This window comes from Telopea speciosissima, chromosome 9, assembly GCF_018873765.1.
Source record: "Telopea speciosissima isolate NSW1024214 ecotype Mountain lineage chromosome 9, Tspe_v1, whole genome shotgun sequence".
Lineage (NCBI taxonomy): Eukaryota > Viridiplantae > Streptophyta > Magnoliopsida > Proteales > Proteaceae > Telopea > Telopea speciosissima.
The window spans coordinates 13,829,701-13,847,352 of NC_057924.1; the positions used below are offsets into that span (position 1 = coordinate 13,829,701).

The 17,652-nt window shown below is 40.5% G+C and overlaps 1 protein-coding gene across 2 annotated transcripts; it reads left to right on the forward strand.

The window, feature by feature from the left end:
* The first annotated feature begins 4,421 nt into the window (after positions 1 to 4,421).
* Positions 4,422 to 15,139, forward strand: LOC122639919 (ataxin-2 homolog). 2 transcript variants are annotated; one of them, XM_043832960.1, is made up of 3 exons: positions 4,422 to 4,637; positions 12,239 to 12,520; positions 13,631 to 15,139. In XM_043832960.1, exons 1-3 carry the CDS (start codon positions 4,482 to 4,484, stop codon positions 14,900 to 14,902), a joined length of 1,710 nt encoding a protein of 569 aa, XP_043688895.1. In that variant the 5' UTR covers positions 4,422 to 4,481; the 3' UTR covers positions 14,903 to 15,139. The 2 variants fall into 2 exon arrangements, with proteins under 2 accessions (XP_043688895.1, XP_043688896.1); XM_043832961.1 differs by having other exon boundaries at positions 12,257 to 12,520.
* The last annotated feature ends 2,513 nt before the right edge of the window (positions 15,140 to 17,652 follow it).

The following is a 17,652-nucleotide window of genomic DNA, read 5'->3' on the forward strand; positions in this document are numbered from 1 at the left end:
TCTAGTTGCGTGGGTCCGACATCTAGACATAGGAGCATATGAAATTACCACCCCACCCCTCATGGAATAAAAATTTCCATCCATGTGCCCTACGCACGCTCTCATTGGTCCCTACGCTAGTGCAGGACCACACGACTAGACAACGATCTCTTGCCCCATTCTTAAATTAATACGAAATTGACCATGTCCCTTTCCTACAAAAGTTTTAGGAATTGGTATCAGATAGGGGATTGGTCTCGGCCAATACCGATTTCAATTGCCTTGGATCAGACATATTTGCACTTGATTTTCAAAAAAAAAATGTTTTTTTAAAGTTTTTTACCCTTGGTCCATATCAATCCATCGATACAGGATAGCCCCAGAATCAGTATCATCCACAGTCAATTTTGGTACAAATCGCCTGATTCGGGCGATCCAATACCAGGCGATCCAATACCAATCCCTTGAACCGTGCTTCCTTCAAAAAGTAACACCTCTGCCCATATCTCTTCCTCATTTTTTCCCTAAAAAAAATCTTCACGAAATCCCATGCATTTTGGTAGTTAAATTAAAATTAAGAAGGACAAAAAATTACTCAGACACAAGAAGGGCAAAATGATTGTCCCGCCCCCCATGAAATGAAAAACCCCACATCGGTTGGATGCTCCCACGTGCGCTCACCCACTATTAGCAAAAACGTATTTCAAACACGTTCTTGTTTTTAATGATTTAAATGCGTTTTATCGTTTGTTTCTCACACAAATGGAAAAAAAGGTAAATATCAAGCATTCCCATTTTAAGCGTGTTTAAAATACATTCCCCTTTATTTGGTGTTTTTTTTAATGCAATATTGCTTGTCATCTGCACTGACTCGTTTAACCAATGATATCTTTCTCTCCCGAACTCCGATCGACCTGATTCTATCACTGATGTAAAAATGACTCAAAAGGCTACTTTTTTCATGATATCACCTTCAGCTCAAGGTCAATGCATGGACCTTGAAATCGAGCTACAAACTGATGCATCTACTGAGAAGGGTTTCTAAAGTGATGACTCCCAACTCCGATTGAACATGCATCACTTCATGAGTGTGAGTGTGTTGGTTACATTGACAATAATGAGCAACACCATAGCCAAGCCACATTGCTCAACAAGACTTTCGACATTATGGTGTATGAATTAGGAATTGATATGGAATGACACTAGATGACATGTCTTGGAACTTCCAATGGGTTGTGTAATATATATGGATTAATTTTGAATGTTATAGTTATTTTGAACATTAGACTCGAATAAAAAAAATGCCGTAACCGATGCACAAGGCTCCTCCTACATTTAGCAAGGTATGGGGAAGGTCAAATGTACGCAGCCAGACCCCTATTTCCAGGGAGGCTGTTTCCAGGACTTGAACCTGTGACCAAACGTTCAGCAAGTGAGCACTTAGCCAATGCGCCAAGCACGACCTTCAGATATTCAACTAAAAATTACTCAATTTCTGTGAAAATACTACCTTTTTTTGTTTACGTTTTTTTTATTTTTTTTAATTTTTTTTTATTTTTAAATTATACATGTTTAAAACCCCCACCGCCCATATCTTGTTTTATACCTTTTTTTACCATTTTATTTTGCCGTTTATTTGCACTTTTTTATCGTTTAAAACCCATACCATTCGTTTCCGTTTTTTGTCGTTCCCATTTTTTGCTAACTATGCTATCACAAGCCAGGGCCTCATGGGTCACTCAACGTTTCCCTTCCCTATTAGAACAAGAGGTAGAGGGTTCTCTGATCATGTAGCAAATATATGAGGACAAGTCACTTCATATGAAGGAGAGAGTGTCAGGCACAAACGATGCGTGTGTGCCCTGCAACAGTCAGATAACCTTTTCCCTAACAAAATAAAAGGGAGAAAGAAAGCTACTCGGTCCTGTGCTTAACGTGGCGACCACGCCCAAACACAAAACCACCTTGGGGCGCCTATAAATGACCGCCTTGCCCCCATATAAAGGTGGATTTTTCAGGGCACGCCAAGGGGGTTCTGTGTTAGTGCACGGTCCCAGGCAAGGCACTAGATCGAGTGGCATTCTATTCACTATCCTTATATATTTCCCATTTTTGCTAACTGTGCTCTCACTAATCAGGGCCTCAATGCCACTCAACGTTTCCTTTCCCTACTAGAAAAATAGACGGAGGGTTCTCCGAGCATGTAGCAAATATATGAGGACAGTGAAGTCATTTCATATGAAGGAGAGAGTGTCAAGCACAAACGATGCGTGTGTGCCCTGCACCAGTCTGATAACCTTTTCCCTAAAAAATAAAAGGGAGAAAGAAAGCTACCCGGTCCTATGCTTAACGTGATGACCACGCCCGGACACAGAACCGCCTTTGGGCACCAATAAATGACCGCCTTGCCTCCATGTATAGGTGGATTTTCCAGGACACCCCAAAGCGGTTTTGTGTAAGTGCCTGGTGCCATGCAAGGCACCGGACCGGGTGGCGTTCTATTCCCTTAATAAATAAAAAGAGAAAATTACACTACTACCCTCTGAGATTTATATTAAATACAAAATGACCCCCTATGTTTCTAAATTATATAATCGTACCCCTTAAATTCTCATTCCATTAATTAAGTGTTACGATGTTTGGTTAAGTTTGCCTTTAAATGACTAATATACCCCTTTTAGGGTGCTTTCCTATACAATCCAGTTGTTAATCACCCAAGAGAAGCTCCTTCGTTAATTCAGGGACTCTTCGTAACTCTTCATCACCATAACCCTAGAATGGTTCCTCTACGGCCGCCCTAAGTAAGTAGAAGTCTGGCTTGACCCATGGGACCCCCGAAGATTCGGCGTAGCAAAAATGGTGCAATTTTGTAATGAGAATCCGGTGTTCTGATGCGGATCATCACTCCCTTAGGCGGTGATCATATTCTTCTGCCCAGGGTTTGGTCTTCTGACGAGAATCAAGCAATTCTGGAAAACCGCTGCTGCATTCCCAAATATGAAATCGATGGTTCCCTGAATCATGCATTCACAGTACAATTGCCGGAAAGAATGTGCGTATAGGGTATCTTGATAGGACGAGAAGTTGCAGCGGTAGAAAGCCGAATCGGAAGTTACTCGCACGGCCACTGCCTGGTGCTTCTCCGGATTTGATGTGTTGATCACCGTCAGGTCTCTTGCTAAGAACTTGTTTCCAACTATAGCTGCAATATCCATGATTTCATCAGTTTTTGAAAAACAAATTCACATAGATAAAGAGATTTCTTACTTAAAAAAAATTCAAGGACCCTTCGTCGGGCCATTGTAGAAACTTGGGCATCAAAGCGGTTTCAATGGCAGAACAAACCTCAAGAACCAATTTATGGCAAGTAGAAATGCGCAACCCGAATCACTTAGAGATGAGACGAAGAGGCTCACCAGTGGCTAACCTCCACATGCAGACGGCGACACGTTGGCGAACAGGGATCGCAGCGTGAAGCATGGTATCCTCCTTTGTGAAGACCGAATTGAGCTCGTCACATATGAAGTCGAAGGTAGCCCTGCTCATCTGAAACACGCGCTTGAATTCGATCTCCGGTAAATTGGGATGGTTACATTGGTCCCACCAAGCCCTCGAGCGGTCCTTGACCCCCAGAGACGACGGTGGTGACCGGTGGCGGCACCGCCACTGCTGATGGAGGAAGTGATGGTGGCTTCGGGATTGGAATTAACGGAAGCAACGGCAGCACCTGTAGCAGGGACAAAGAGGCGGGAGCGCTTGGCACGCAAATGGGCATCGGATTCCTCCTTGTCTGATTAAGACTCTTGAAGGTGAGACTAGTAATCAAGCATGCCTTGGGTTTTTTGTTTGTGATTGGTCTCAAAGACCTGCTTCTCGGGCTATGAAGCCTTAGCCCATTCGTTCTGGTCTGATCTGTCTTGCTCTTCCAATAAGAAAAACGAAGTAAGGATCTCCTTCAAGCCCTTCTTCCCTTCCTTGGTCTTATCTTCATCTTTGTTGTTGTCGTCTCCATCCTTCCTCCGCCGTCCTCCCTCCATGAGAAAAAAGAAGTAAGAATCTCCTTCAATCGAGAACAAACTTAACCAAAACTGTAAAACTTAAATAACGGATTTGAAACTCAGGGGGTGTAGGTGTATAATTTAGAAACACAGGGGTTCACTCTGTATTTAGTACAAACCTCAGGGGTGGCAGTGTAATTCTCCCAAATAAAAACCTTAAAAAACCATCGCATTCGATAATTTAAAAATGAAAACTCGAAAAGATAAGCAATTAATCTGATCGCAAGGGAATCTTCCTTTCCCTTTGACGTTTATATATTCGCCGCTTCCGCCCTCTAGAGAGTTCCTTCGCCTGTAAGCGAAAATTTGAGAGAGAGAGAAGATTTATCCTCTTCGCTTTTATATCATCTTCCCTTCTTTCGCTGCCCCAAAAAAAGTCCGTCTTCTTTCAAACCCTAATTTTCTCTATCCGATCCTCATATTTATTGTACAAACGGGAAGCGAATGGCGTCAGGATCATCTGGTAGAACTGGTCACGGTGGTTCTAAAGGGTTCGATTTCGGCTCTGACGACATTCTCTGTTCTTACGACGATATTGATAATCAAGAAGCTCTTAGCGGCAACCACAGAGATCCTGTGATGAGTGGCAGCTCGGGAAAGGTTCTCTCTCTCTAACACTCTATCTTATCTTCTCTTCGTTGTTATGTTTAAGATGTTTAAGTCACATGGAGTTAAATTTCGGTATCACTAATGGAAAGAAAATGGGTACCGCGTAAATATTGTGAGAAATTAAAACTTTTTGGTTACCGCATAAATTTCGTCTGGATTTTATTTTCAATTTGTTGATTCTGTTCGTTTTGCTGGCCATAAAGTATATGAAGTTTCGTTCTCAGGGAGATCCAGCTTTCGATAGATTTAGCTGTAGTCATAATGCGAAGGTCATGTGTATATGACTATATGTGTTAGTAGGGAAAGTCCCTTGCTGTGCCTGTAGATTTGGAACCTCGGAGGTTGTGTGGGACAAATGGACGGTGATGCAGAAATGGTATCATCGCAAATGTTGAAGTCAAAATCAGTTCATGGGTTCAGTAATTACCTGATCAATGCTGACCGTTTAGTTTTCCCGTCATATAGGATTGGTTGCTGAAGCTGTTGAATTCCGAGGACAGTGTTGCTTGTGTGGAAAAAAATAGCTACTTGAATGGCTGGTGAATATTTGTATTAGTTTGATTGTTAAGCTTGAATGTTTTGGAAACTGACCGAGCAAGTTTGTTATATGTGGGAGTAAATTGTTTAGTTGCCTGTGACAGAGGCCCAAAGATTGATGAGATTAATGTTTAGTGATTTGACAGCCTGATCTCATACAGAAGGGGTTTAGTAGGTCTCACCAGTGATTTCTTACTTTCAGAATACTAATTGTGATCCAATGGCTCAAATCTATTAGTCAAGATTCTTCCCCACCTCCGTTCAATTTGTTAAATAGGATCACCAAGTTACTGTATAATAGGATAAACAGGAAAATACTTATCTTTTCCTTTCCCTCCCCCCACCCCCCTTCTAGATGTTTCTATTAATCTTCCTAAAGAGAAATGAATTTCTTGTGTTTTGAATGGCCTTTTGTCTCTTGAACTTCTTAGGATGTCTTGGTGGGTTAAAATAACATCAGAAGGATGTTTCTTGTACTGATGCTTCTTCGTCAACTCTTGGTTGTGTAAAACTATTTGGTGTGGAATCAATACGTCATTGTTCTATAACATCCACACGATATTCTTGAAGCGTCTCAAAGATCTGATATAGGGTTTCTTAAACGCTTGCTGGAATAGAATGTTGTGGCTCACTGCTGACCATGAGCTCTGATTCCAATTGATGTGTTAAACTAACCTGTTAAGATAGCTTTAGGAAACTAAACCACAGGACAGAATCTCAGTGATTAAGTATCAGGTAGAAATAAGACCAAAATTGATGGTAATCAAATAATTTAACATCCAACTATCAGATGAGGCTGCTTGATTAGGGCTTATATGCTGCAGAATATGTGCTCTAAAATTCAGACCGGTCTAACGGTTGGATCTGCCGAAACTGAGTAGGGATCAAAATTAGTAGGTATGGGAACCAGCAATTAGATACTGGATAAGAACAGAAAGAACTTTAGATACAATGATCGGATGGACTTCCAGTTCTGGTCGAATGATGCCCTGAAGATGGAGAAGAACTTCTGAAAATATAACCCAATCTGAAGGATGAATTGACTGGATCTACAGTTCAAAAGTAGAACTCTGGATACAAAGGCAGTAACTGGGTGGAAACTAAAACAGAATTTGAATAATTAACACGGGGACTATCAGCAGCAATAACAGGGGAACTCAAGCTCAAAACCAGACCCCAAACAGCAGTTCAGACCACAAGACAAAACACCCTCTCTTGCTGGAAACTAATGAAAGTAATGGAGGAAGAAGAAGACGGGAGGAAGATATGGCTGAGGCTTCACCAAGAAGGCCTGCGGGTTGTCTCAGCACCAAGGAGTGTTGTACTTCATAAGAAGAGAATACAGTATTTAATAGCCAAAATTGTGGGGGCTGTGCCCTCGTCTTTATTTATAGTAATGAAACTGGATTGCAAACTGATTAACTCTCCCTACTTGGATACTAAGTATCTTAAGAGTAGTAACCCTGAAAATAGCAACTCTTCTAGAAAGAGGATCTAATTGCTTTTACACAAAAAGGAAAGAAACGAAAATAGAAACTAGTAAGTAACACAATACTTCTTAGCTAAGGAACTAAAAATAGAAACATACTAATAAAATAACAACACTTCTAAAATCAGCCCCCAACAGAATCTTCCAGCAGCATCTAGTCGTCAAACAAAGGTCCATGCATGCTGGAGCCAAGATCCACATATGCTAGACCCAGATCTGTGTAAACCAGTACCGGAACCAGAATCATAGGGCAAATCATCCCTGGTTCTGGCCTCTCTTCTTCATGCGTGTGTAAGGCTTGAGCTCTGCATTAGTGATTAGATGTGCTTTTACAATTAGGAAAAATAGTGCTGGTGATTGGTAAAAAGAAATACTTTATTCCCCCATTTGATGCATGACAACATCAAACAAAACAGGTATACGAGTACCATTTTTTGAAAGCTTTGATCAAATCTTCCATGTGTGGGTTTGGGAAGGTTCTAGGGACATGAGCGAACATAAGGCAGACCCTGGGAGGATTAAGGTGGAATGTTTTGCCCATCTGAGGGCCTATTAGGACAGATGCAGATTAAGGGATTTACCAAGCAACAGATGGGCTCTAGGATTACCGGTATCATTGAACTTATAAAGTTTCCATACCGAGGCCCTCAGATGGGCTCTAGGATCTTTAGCCCATCAAACTTATCAATTTTCCACTTGAACTTCTCTGGAATATGGACATCCGGGAAGAAACACCTTCCCTCTGTATCAACTATTTGGTCTTCCGTCCCTTCAACATTCTTCAGGGTGTTCTCTAGTTTCTCCATTTTCTCTGTTAACACCCTTGTCTCAACAAATTCAGAGAATACCTGAGGTGTAGGATTGGAATTGATTATTATATCATCTTCATCCAGGAACATATTTGGATTATCTTAGGCATCCACGCATGCATTACAAGTCAGAATATGGTCCGAAAAACCCCTATAATTAGATGCTTCAGCTCTTGCATTTCATTATACATTTGCTCCAAGTTGATCAGAGGATTATCGTTGGTACTCAAGTTGGGTTCAGTTGACAATCCCTGAACGATCCAAAATTTGAGTTAGATCCATGATTCTGAGTTTGAACTCACTCAGAAGACTTATCTTACACCAATTCAAGTTGAATGGTGTCTGGTTGAGTTTTCCTTTAACATGAATGATGTGAGATTAAGGCCCCGTTTGGTAACACTTCCGTTCTAGGAGAATGTTCTTTTCATAGAAGTGCTCTTTTTCGATTCCTTGCTGTGAGAATACTCTCGTGGAAGAGAAACAATGTTTGGTAAAACTGTTCTAGAAGTGCTCCACAAATAGAAAAAGAACAGAAACAGTGTTTGGCAGACATTTTACAAAATCACTTCTTTTGTACAAAACCACCAACCAACCAACCATCTGTGCAATGTGTTTGAAACTTGAAACAATGGATTGGGAGCAGTGAAGGAATCATCTTAAAAAAAGGGTACAACCCCACCATTCATTAATTAATGTCGTTCTTCACAAGTAGAGGGGCCTACCACCAATATAGCTACCATGAATATTGATGATGATGATTATGGAGTTGGCCCATGTAAAGTATGGAAGCAGGAAAAGGCCCCAAATATATTTATTAGACAACCACACACAGGTTTTAGGGAGAATCTGGTCATGTGTGGATGAAAAGACAAAAAAAGGTAATAAAGAGAAAGTCTAATAGTTCACCTTGTAAGACAGTCCTCTGGATATAACTCACCTTGTCGTTCAATTGGTATGACCATGAAGGATGTTTTCAGTTTTGACTTCAGGAATTAAGGCAAAATTTTATGGATAATCACCCTATTATAAAATACAGAAAAGAAGAAGAAGAAGAAAATATGCAGTCTTTGTATTGGAGATCGAAAAAAATTACAGAGGATCTCAATCGAACAGAGGGGATTTGCAGGTTACTGCCTGCTGTTCGTTACAGAAACCAAAGCTAAAATCTTCAGTCTTTGTATTGGAGATCGGAAACAGTTACAGAGGATCTCAATCGAACAGAGGGGATTTGTAGGTTACCGCCTGCTGTTCGTTGCACAGAGAGAGAGAGGGGATCGTACCTTGTGAATGAATTGATGGAGTTGCAGAGAGAGGGAGACTAGCTCAGCCGTGGAGTTGCAGAGGGTTTCAGGCATGAGAGAAGGGTATAGCGTGAGAGAGAAGGGGTTTGCTTGAGAAAGTGGGTTTTGCGTTTTGTGTGAGAGAAGAGTTTTATCGGGAACACAACTCTATTTTTTAATCTTTAAGTTGAGCTGAAGAATCGAAGAAGCTTCTAATTGGTATTTCTCAATTCCTGATCTTCTCATGTTTTTTGAACCGGTTCAGTCCGTGAGAACACAAGATTGGAGCATGTGTGCCAAACGCATTTCTACTCTATGTGCACTCCCGTAGAACAAAAGAACACCAGAAGCACTCTCCAGGAGTGTTACCAAACGGGACCTAAAACCAAGATCCAACTTAGGTCGGATTGAATTGAACTGGAAGAATTGTTTCTAAGTTTCTTTTGAAAAAAAGTAATGGAAGAATACTTTCCTTGACTTCAGTTTCTTTTGAAAGAAAGTAAAAGAGATCGTACTTTGAGCAAGATTGTACTTTTTTTTTTGGCTGAAGGTAACATTTCCTAAGCAGTTACTTTAAACTAACGTTTAGGAAATCAGGAGTCTCATATTGATTAGCTGAGGTAAAATTCTTGTCCCATAGTATCAAAATGGGATTTGGTTAGACATAGAGGGACCCCTTGTCCTTGGTACAGAGTTGTTTGGTTTCGTAGCCACATTCCTCGGCATAGCCTCACTGCTTGGTGCACCCTTGCAAGCTGTCTTCCTACCCAAGCCTTTCTTCTTCATCGGCATATTCAGGTCCCCTCCAGCTGCTGTCTCTGTTGGAATGGGATTGAAGACGTCGATCACCTATTTTTCACTTGCCCATTTGCCTCCTCCATATAGACCCGAGTTCTTCGCCATTGCTGGCCTGATCGGCGCACTCCTCTTCATCTCAGCAGGGAATGGATTTGGATCGACATGACATACAAAGGGAAGTCGATTTGCGACTCGGCTGGCAAGATCGTCTTTTGTGCCACTATCTCCCACATTTGGATGGAACGAAACCTCAGAAGATGGACATCCAACTCCCGCTCCTTAGACATGATTTGGAAGGCCATCTTTTTTGATGTTTCATCTAAAGTTAGATCCCTCCCCCTCATGGATGTTAAGGATTCCCCAAGGAACAGGCTCATTGTTGTCTCCTGGGGTCTCCCTTCTTCCATTTTGCGCCCTAACTAGTCCCTAGTTTTGGCTTTTTTGCCCTTGGGCTTGTATATTCCTTCTTTTTTCTTCGTAATATATTTTTATTCATCCAAAAAAAAATTTGGGGTCTCAAATCAAGTTGAAATCTCAGGAAAAGAGTAGTTGGGTACGGGCACAATTAGTGAACCCCTATTCCAAAGGCCTCCAAATAGGCTAGCTGATTTCTGATAGTTGCTGTTTCAGGTTACTGAGAACATTAAAACTAATTAGCATAGACAATTTAGTATTTTTATAGAAGAAGCCACCCTAATTTATCCTCATCTCTCGAAGTTCTGCCATGGGACTGATCTTGGAGCTCTAAAAGCCTCTTTTTATACCCATGGGTTGATAATCTTTCGAGTCTCTCTAACATCTACTGATCTTCAGTCAGAAACTGATGCAGTTCAAAAGAACAAGAAGGCCAGCAGCAAATCAAGCCATCAAACTGGACCAAGAATGGACAAATATGTTCAATATGGAGTGTCAAATGGGTTATATGGACCATGGGCTTAGTGTTTTTGAGTCCTCTATTGTCATGGGCCAATTCTATAAGCCCAAATATTAGGGATTTAGGTCCTATACAGGATTATGTAGTTAGTTTCTAATTTGTAGCCGTCTAGAAGCTTTCTATTTTGTTCTCTAGAACTCCTGCTTGTGCATGAAGTTACTATTTTCTTGTAATGTTGCAAAGTTATAAATAAAGCAGTAGGGAGATCATACTACCGGCTACGATTTCAACAAAAAACTATAGCTCTTTGCTGTGATTTTCTGTAATTTATGTGAGATGCAATGGCAACCTTGGTGGGAAGCCAAGTAGACTGGTGAGATACTGGTCAAGCCCTAGGTGGGAGGCCTAGAATATATCTTCTTCTATTCTTCTATTTTCTTCTCTCAAGATATTATCCTCCTCAATAAAATAACTCTCACCAGTTGTTTATTCTGTTTTGATTTTTTAATTGTTTTGTCCTCTTAACTCCTGTCGAATTTTTCTCAAATTTTAGGACATATTCTGTTGCTGAAACAGCCTCCAGCCACCCTATCGATTCCACATGTTGTTGGCAGTACACTGCCCTCTTCCAGTGTCCTACGGCAACACCATATGTTGCTGTTTTCATACTAGCTTCTGATTCCAACCTTTCTTCGCTTATATCCTTCTGTGTTTCTATTTTCAATACCATTTGCTATTCAAGTCCTGTTTATTAACTAATCTTTTTTTTTCTATTCTCTTTGATTCTCACTTAATAATCTTTGTGACAGTTGCTAATCTCTATAGTTTCTAATTCTGAATCTGTTTTCAACCACTTTCTATTTTGTTTTACTAGTTACTAAACCCATTCCCTAGTTTCTATTTTGGATTTACTTGCTATTCTTTGTTCTAGTTGCTGTTTTACACTTTTATTGAATTTACTAAATCTGACTACTGTTTTCCAGCAAGTGCTATTTTCATGTCCTATTGATTACTCCAAATCTGACGCTTAGATTGGCCCAATTTGATTGGTACATTCCTAATCATGCCTAGTCCAATTGACCAGACTTTGTTCCTCATCACATGATCCCTGATCAGGTTGATGATATTTCTCTTTTGGAGGGTTATTGAGAGACCTGCTGTTCTAGATCTTTGTAGGCTATTGATTCCCAGCTTTGGGTAAGTAGATAGCATTAGAAACACAAGGAAAAGACACACTTAGTTGAGCTGGAGTTACAGGCTTGAAGTAAGTCGCCTGTTATCAATAAATTTTAATTCAAACTTGTCGAGCTCAAAAGCCAGAAGACTAGCTCTTGCTAGTTATTTGATCACAGGGAGATGGTCCTCAATCGGATGGATGGTTCAGAAGGTCCTAATGCTCTTGCTTCACCATTTGTGATGGCTTTGCTGATCAACATGCATCTCAGGAATCATAGTTGTCAATGCGTTCAGGTGACCTTTGCTGGAAGGGCGCATTGGTTGCCTAGGCGCCTCGTTGGTGTAGCCTTGTTCCTCCCCCCCTTCCCCTTACCAACGCCTAGGGACGTCTAGATGCCGTGAGGCCCGTGACAACTATGACAGGAAAAACTTATTTTTTTTTGTTTGCATTCTGTGTTGTTAATGTTATTGTACTCCTACATTCATTTTTGAATTGTATTTTCATCTCTTTTAATTGTAGGAGGAATTTAGTTGTCATATCAAGCTATAATTTCATTCATTATGTTTCGAGTTTGTTGTTATCCTGTGTAATTCATTAATTTATGGTTACTGCACTCTATATTGAGTAGGACTTCCGCGAATGCAACATGGGGAGATCATCATCATTACATGCCTATAATCATCAAGAAGAATCCCTCAATCAGGATCTGATTTCTACTGTAGAAAAGACGGTGAAAAAATATGCTGACAATCTACTTCGTTTCCTCGAGGGAATTAGTAGTCGTTTGTCACAACTGGAATTATATTGCTACAATCTTGAGAAGTCTGTGGGAGAAATGCGTTCTGATTTGGTTCGAGAACACAGTGAAGCAGATTCAAAGCTTAGGTCTCTCGAGAAGCACCTTCAAGAAGTAAGTGTATACCTTCATGAATTTATACTATTTGCTAGTAACTCCCAAAAAAATTATATATACTGGTTGTAATCCTAATATTAACAATTTAGTTTAACAGACATCCAATATGTGTTTAGATACTTCCACTTCACCTATCAATGGTAACCCGGAAGCTAACATGACACTCTTTAATCATCTTGTCATTCTGCAAGCTTGTGGCTTTTTTTTTTGCTTTTTTTGCTGAAGGTCAGCAAGCTTGTGGCTAACTGACTTTGCTTCAGAAAAATATGCCATTTGACAGTTCACACTTAAAAGCAAGCATCTATGCATGGTGAGAGATATTGGCTTATGTAATTAGAAAATTTATGAATGCGCCAAACATTTGTCTGTGTAGAATTTTCCCTTACAGGTACCAATTTGTACAACTGTATATAGTGTCCATGGATGTAACTATATGCGTGCTTTCTGTCTACTTATAGTGGTTAATGCTATTGTTTGATTATCGAAATGTTGTGGTGCAGGTTACCATGTTTGGATGTTCTTTCTCGTACTTAGGTAGTGCAAGTGAAGGCTGTGAATTTTGAACCGAAATTGTTTACCGAAATCAAACACCATTTAAACCAGAACTGATAAACTGATGAATAATCTGTTCAGTTTTGGTTTTGAAATTTGAAACCGAATAATTAATTGGTTTGGTTTGGTTTTGAACCAATAAACCATCGGTTCTAAACCGGTTGAAACCTATTAAAAGTTTAAAACCAATAAACCATTAAACCGTTTATTGGAAACTAATTAAACAAACCAATAGGTAAACCGATAGTAATTAACTGAAACCGGTTAATAATTGGTTCGGTTTCGATTTCTGTCCATCATCAACGAACCAATTAACACCCATGGTGTAAGCATCATATGTGTACTGGATGACTTCAATGACCACCTAATTTTAGTATAAATAAAGATAAATCCTCTATTGTGCGTATGTGATTTTTTGGTGGTATCTTGGAAACAGAAATACTATGCATTCTTGAATGGTTTCTTCTCCTCATTTGAATGGCTTGTTTATGTTTGTCTTTAATTCATTCAATCAATCTTGGGCAGTTGGCATTACTGTTTCAATGCTTTTTTCAGGTCCACAGGTCTGTGCAAATCCTTAGAGATAAGCAAGAACTTGCTGATACTCAGAAAGAACTAGCCAAGCTTCAGCTTGTACAGAAGAAAGAATCCTCAAGCATTAGTCATTCACAACACAAGGAAGAGGGAGGTGCACAATCTGCTTCTGATAGCCAAAAAATTGATAGCATGCCAGAGGGGCAGAACCTACAGTTGGCTCTTGCTTTACCCCACCAAGTGGCTGTATCGGCCTCACTCCCACCTAGACCTGTGGAACAGCAGCAGGTTTTGTCGGCTCCACATCAAGCCCTTCCTCAGAATGTTCATACTCAGGTTCAACCACCGTCCTATTATCCCCCACAGAATCAGTTGCCTAATCCGATGCCCCAAACTCAACATCAACCTCAAGACCAATATTTGCAAGCAGATCCCCAATACCAAAGGCCCCAAATGCAAGACTTGTCCAAGCAGGCACCACAGCCAACACAATCATCACAGCCTCAAGTCAGTCAGGCCCAGCAAATGCACTCGTTTCTGCCTTACCAACAGCAGTGGCCACAGCCGTTTCCCCAACAGGTACAACAACCACAACCACAACCACAACCACAACAACCATCTCTGCAACCCCAGGTTAGACCACAGACAACACCAGTGTATTCATCCTACCCACCAACTCAAGCTGCAAACCCATCTCCTGAAAACTACTCAGGAAGCATGTCAATACAGGTCCCATTTTCTGGACTTCCTCCATCTGGAGTGGGCCATGCAGAATCTATGGCATATGGTTATAGTGGGGTTATTAGACCAACAGTTCAGCCGTCACTTCCTCCACAGCTTAACATTCAGAGGCAACAACAGCCTCTGACGAACCAGAGTACTTTTGGAGTCAATCTCAATGATGGCTCCTTCTCAGGAACTGGACCCCATCCTCAACAGCCTCAAGGGCAAGGATACATGATCTATGATGGTGAGGGTGGAAGAACTTCTCATCCACTGCCCTCACACTACACACAAGGTGGCTATCCTCCAACACATGCCTCTCTCCAGAATCCAAAGCCTCCTGCTGCTGGTAGTCTCTTGGTCCGCCATCCAAGCTCATCACAGATGATGCGCAGCCATATGTATAGTGAGATGATTGAGAAAGCTGTGAGCATGGGTTTCATGAGAGATCATGTTGCAGCTGTGATCCACAGGCTGGAGGAAGGTGGCCAACCGGTGGATTTTAACAGTGTTCTTGACAGGTTGAATGTGCACTCATCTGGAGGTTCTCAGAGGGGATGGTCTGGCTAACTCCATATCTCTAGTCCACCTGTGTAGCAGCAAGTACTTCTATGTTTGGTGCCTCGAATAAGATTGACATGGAATGTGGAACTTCTTGATGCAGACCTTAAGTACCCAGATAATTGTATATTTGTGGCATTATTCCATGGCTTGGTCTTATTTTATTGCTAGGTCTTGGATGTTTATCATGTTTATTTTTTCCTTTTTTTGTCGGGATTGGTAGATGCTATGATACTTTTGATGTCCTCGTTCAATGTTCTCAATAATACTGTTATATATATTAAAAAAACAAAAAAAAACCTGATCGATTTCTCTTCTTTTGTGGGCATATTAATGATTTTCCAATGAGCCCTATGTGATTTTGATACATTCATGGTCATATTTTAGTTTCTTTCCCAGAAGAAGTAAAGGCTTTCAACCTAACGAATCCAATCATTCAAGTAACACCATCTAGGAAGGCAATTTCTAGTCTGGAAAAGCTCCTAGATGGGCCTCCACAAGAAGGAAGATAAGTAAATTCTTTCAAATATATTTATGCCCAAAGGTTTCACGCACGATTGCGTATGATGCATGCCATGCTTGCAACCGATGGATGGAGATGAGGGCCGGCCTGTGTATTATAAATGATCATGTCCATCCAATGGTTGAAAGCATGATCATGCACCATGCACGGAGATTAGCTCATCTCCAGGGAGGCCAGCACACCCAAGTGCTGCCAGCCATTGGGCTGTGCTGCACACATCCCTAGGTGTGCGTCGAGATGTGTGGCACAGCTCAGCCGTTGGATGCTCCCTGGCAGCACTCTGGGTGCTGGGCTCCCTGAAAACAATCCTGATCCCCATGCACGTTCGTGGTCGAAAACTCTCTCTTATAGTTGTTTAATTCTTAGGGAAATAAAGTGCTACTGTTTCGGACCCTATTTCCTCATTAAATTTTTTATTTATTTATTTATTTTTTTGGTTTGGTAGAAGATTTCCTCATTAACATGCCATGTAATTTTATCATATGGAATTATGGATAAGTGTATGGTAATTTTGACCATTGGATATCTAGGGAATGATGTGAATTGACAATATCAAAATTCCATCGGAATCTAATCTGTCACGTGCAAGTGTTGGCATTTTAAGTGGCCGGTTAGGTGGGCCGAAATTTTATTTATTTGTCTCTTTCTACTTTACTTATATACTTGCTTTGGGTCCTTTTTTTATAATTTGGGTGAATAATAATAAAAGGAAAAAATGTGCTATATAAGAATAATAGCTATCTGATTGAATTAAGGCCCTAAAGTTGACATTTGATGAAATGGTGGAATCCCACTTGATAAACTATATATAAAAATGAGGTGCCATTGAGGGGAGATGCATCCTTTTTAACTTGTCTACAAAGTGATCGTAGTTGTGTTAGGTTACGTTACTTTTAGACACTAATCTTGACTTTGGAGGAGAAGATTTTTCCATAATATCGCACCTCCTCTTAAAAAAAGGCATGAAGCTTCTCAATGATATATTAATTTGCAACTGCAAGGGAGATGTAAATGTAATGCGCTCTTATGTTTATCCCTTTAGATGCCTTGCGCCTTTTAGGGACATTTTATACCACAAGCATGGGAGTTAAATTAGAAACAATCCTTTCTCCTATGTAACCCATAATGAATGCAATAATAAAATTACGGGAGAAGGTTTTTCTCAGCGGCATCAATAGGACGATCATTACCGCCTTTTATAGAGGACGGGACGATCAATATTTCTCTCCCTTCCTCCCCTCTTTTTGTTTGGGTGCAGCGATCATGCTGCCTCTCAAAATTCTTTTTCTCTAAAATTAATGTAAGAGTTTAAATTCTAAACTGGCGAGAGACTGCATCAATAGTGCTGCCCCATCCTGTTATGGATTTTTTTTTTTAAGAGATTGAGATTCATTGCAGGTTCTTTTGGACCATCAATTTCCCAACTTGCTCCTTGCATTCCTCCACATGTTTCAATAATTTTTGGCCCATAGAGTTAGACTTTTTCAATAATATTTTTAGCACATCTAACTTCCTAGGTGCTACAATTTAATATATGAGTTAGGGGCCTTAAGGGTACAAATCTCAACAACAATGGACCTAAAAAAGTGCCCAGCCATAAATCATGCTACCCTAATTTAATCTATACGCAAAAGTTTTTTTCATTGAAGGTGAAGAGAATATAGCCATTGGGGTATCATTACTTCCTCTGCTCTTATTGTACGAAGCCCGAAAGACCCTTAATACTATTTCGGAAGTCTCATCCAATCATCAAAAATCATAAATTAAGAGATTCTTTCTTCACTGTGAATAGGGCTGCAATAGGGTCGGGTTGGGCCGGACTTTATAGAACCCTAGCCCAACCCTAAGTCCCCTTAGCTGGGCCCAAGTTTGACCTGACCCTGACTCAGGGCCAGAAAAATCCAACCTTGACCCGCCCTCAGGGTCGGGCCGGGCTGACCTTGATTGGCCTTGATCATGGGGAGGAGAAGGAAATGCATGGGCTGGAATGGACAGGAGAGAAAATTAACAATTTTACGTAAAAAAAAACATTGTAATAAAATATATTATATCACTTATTTTCTTCATATATAATATATTATATAACAAAATGTAGGTGACATTTAAAGTTTGTAATATATATATTATATGAATGTATATTTTATAGTATAACTTAAAACAGGGTCGGGGCATGCCGGGCCAGGCTTAGTCTAAGACCTCAACCCTAGCCTGACCCGACCCTGACTCAGGGCCAGAA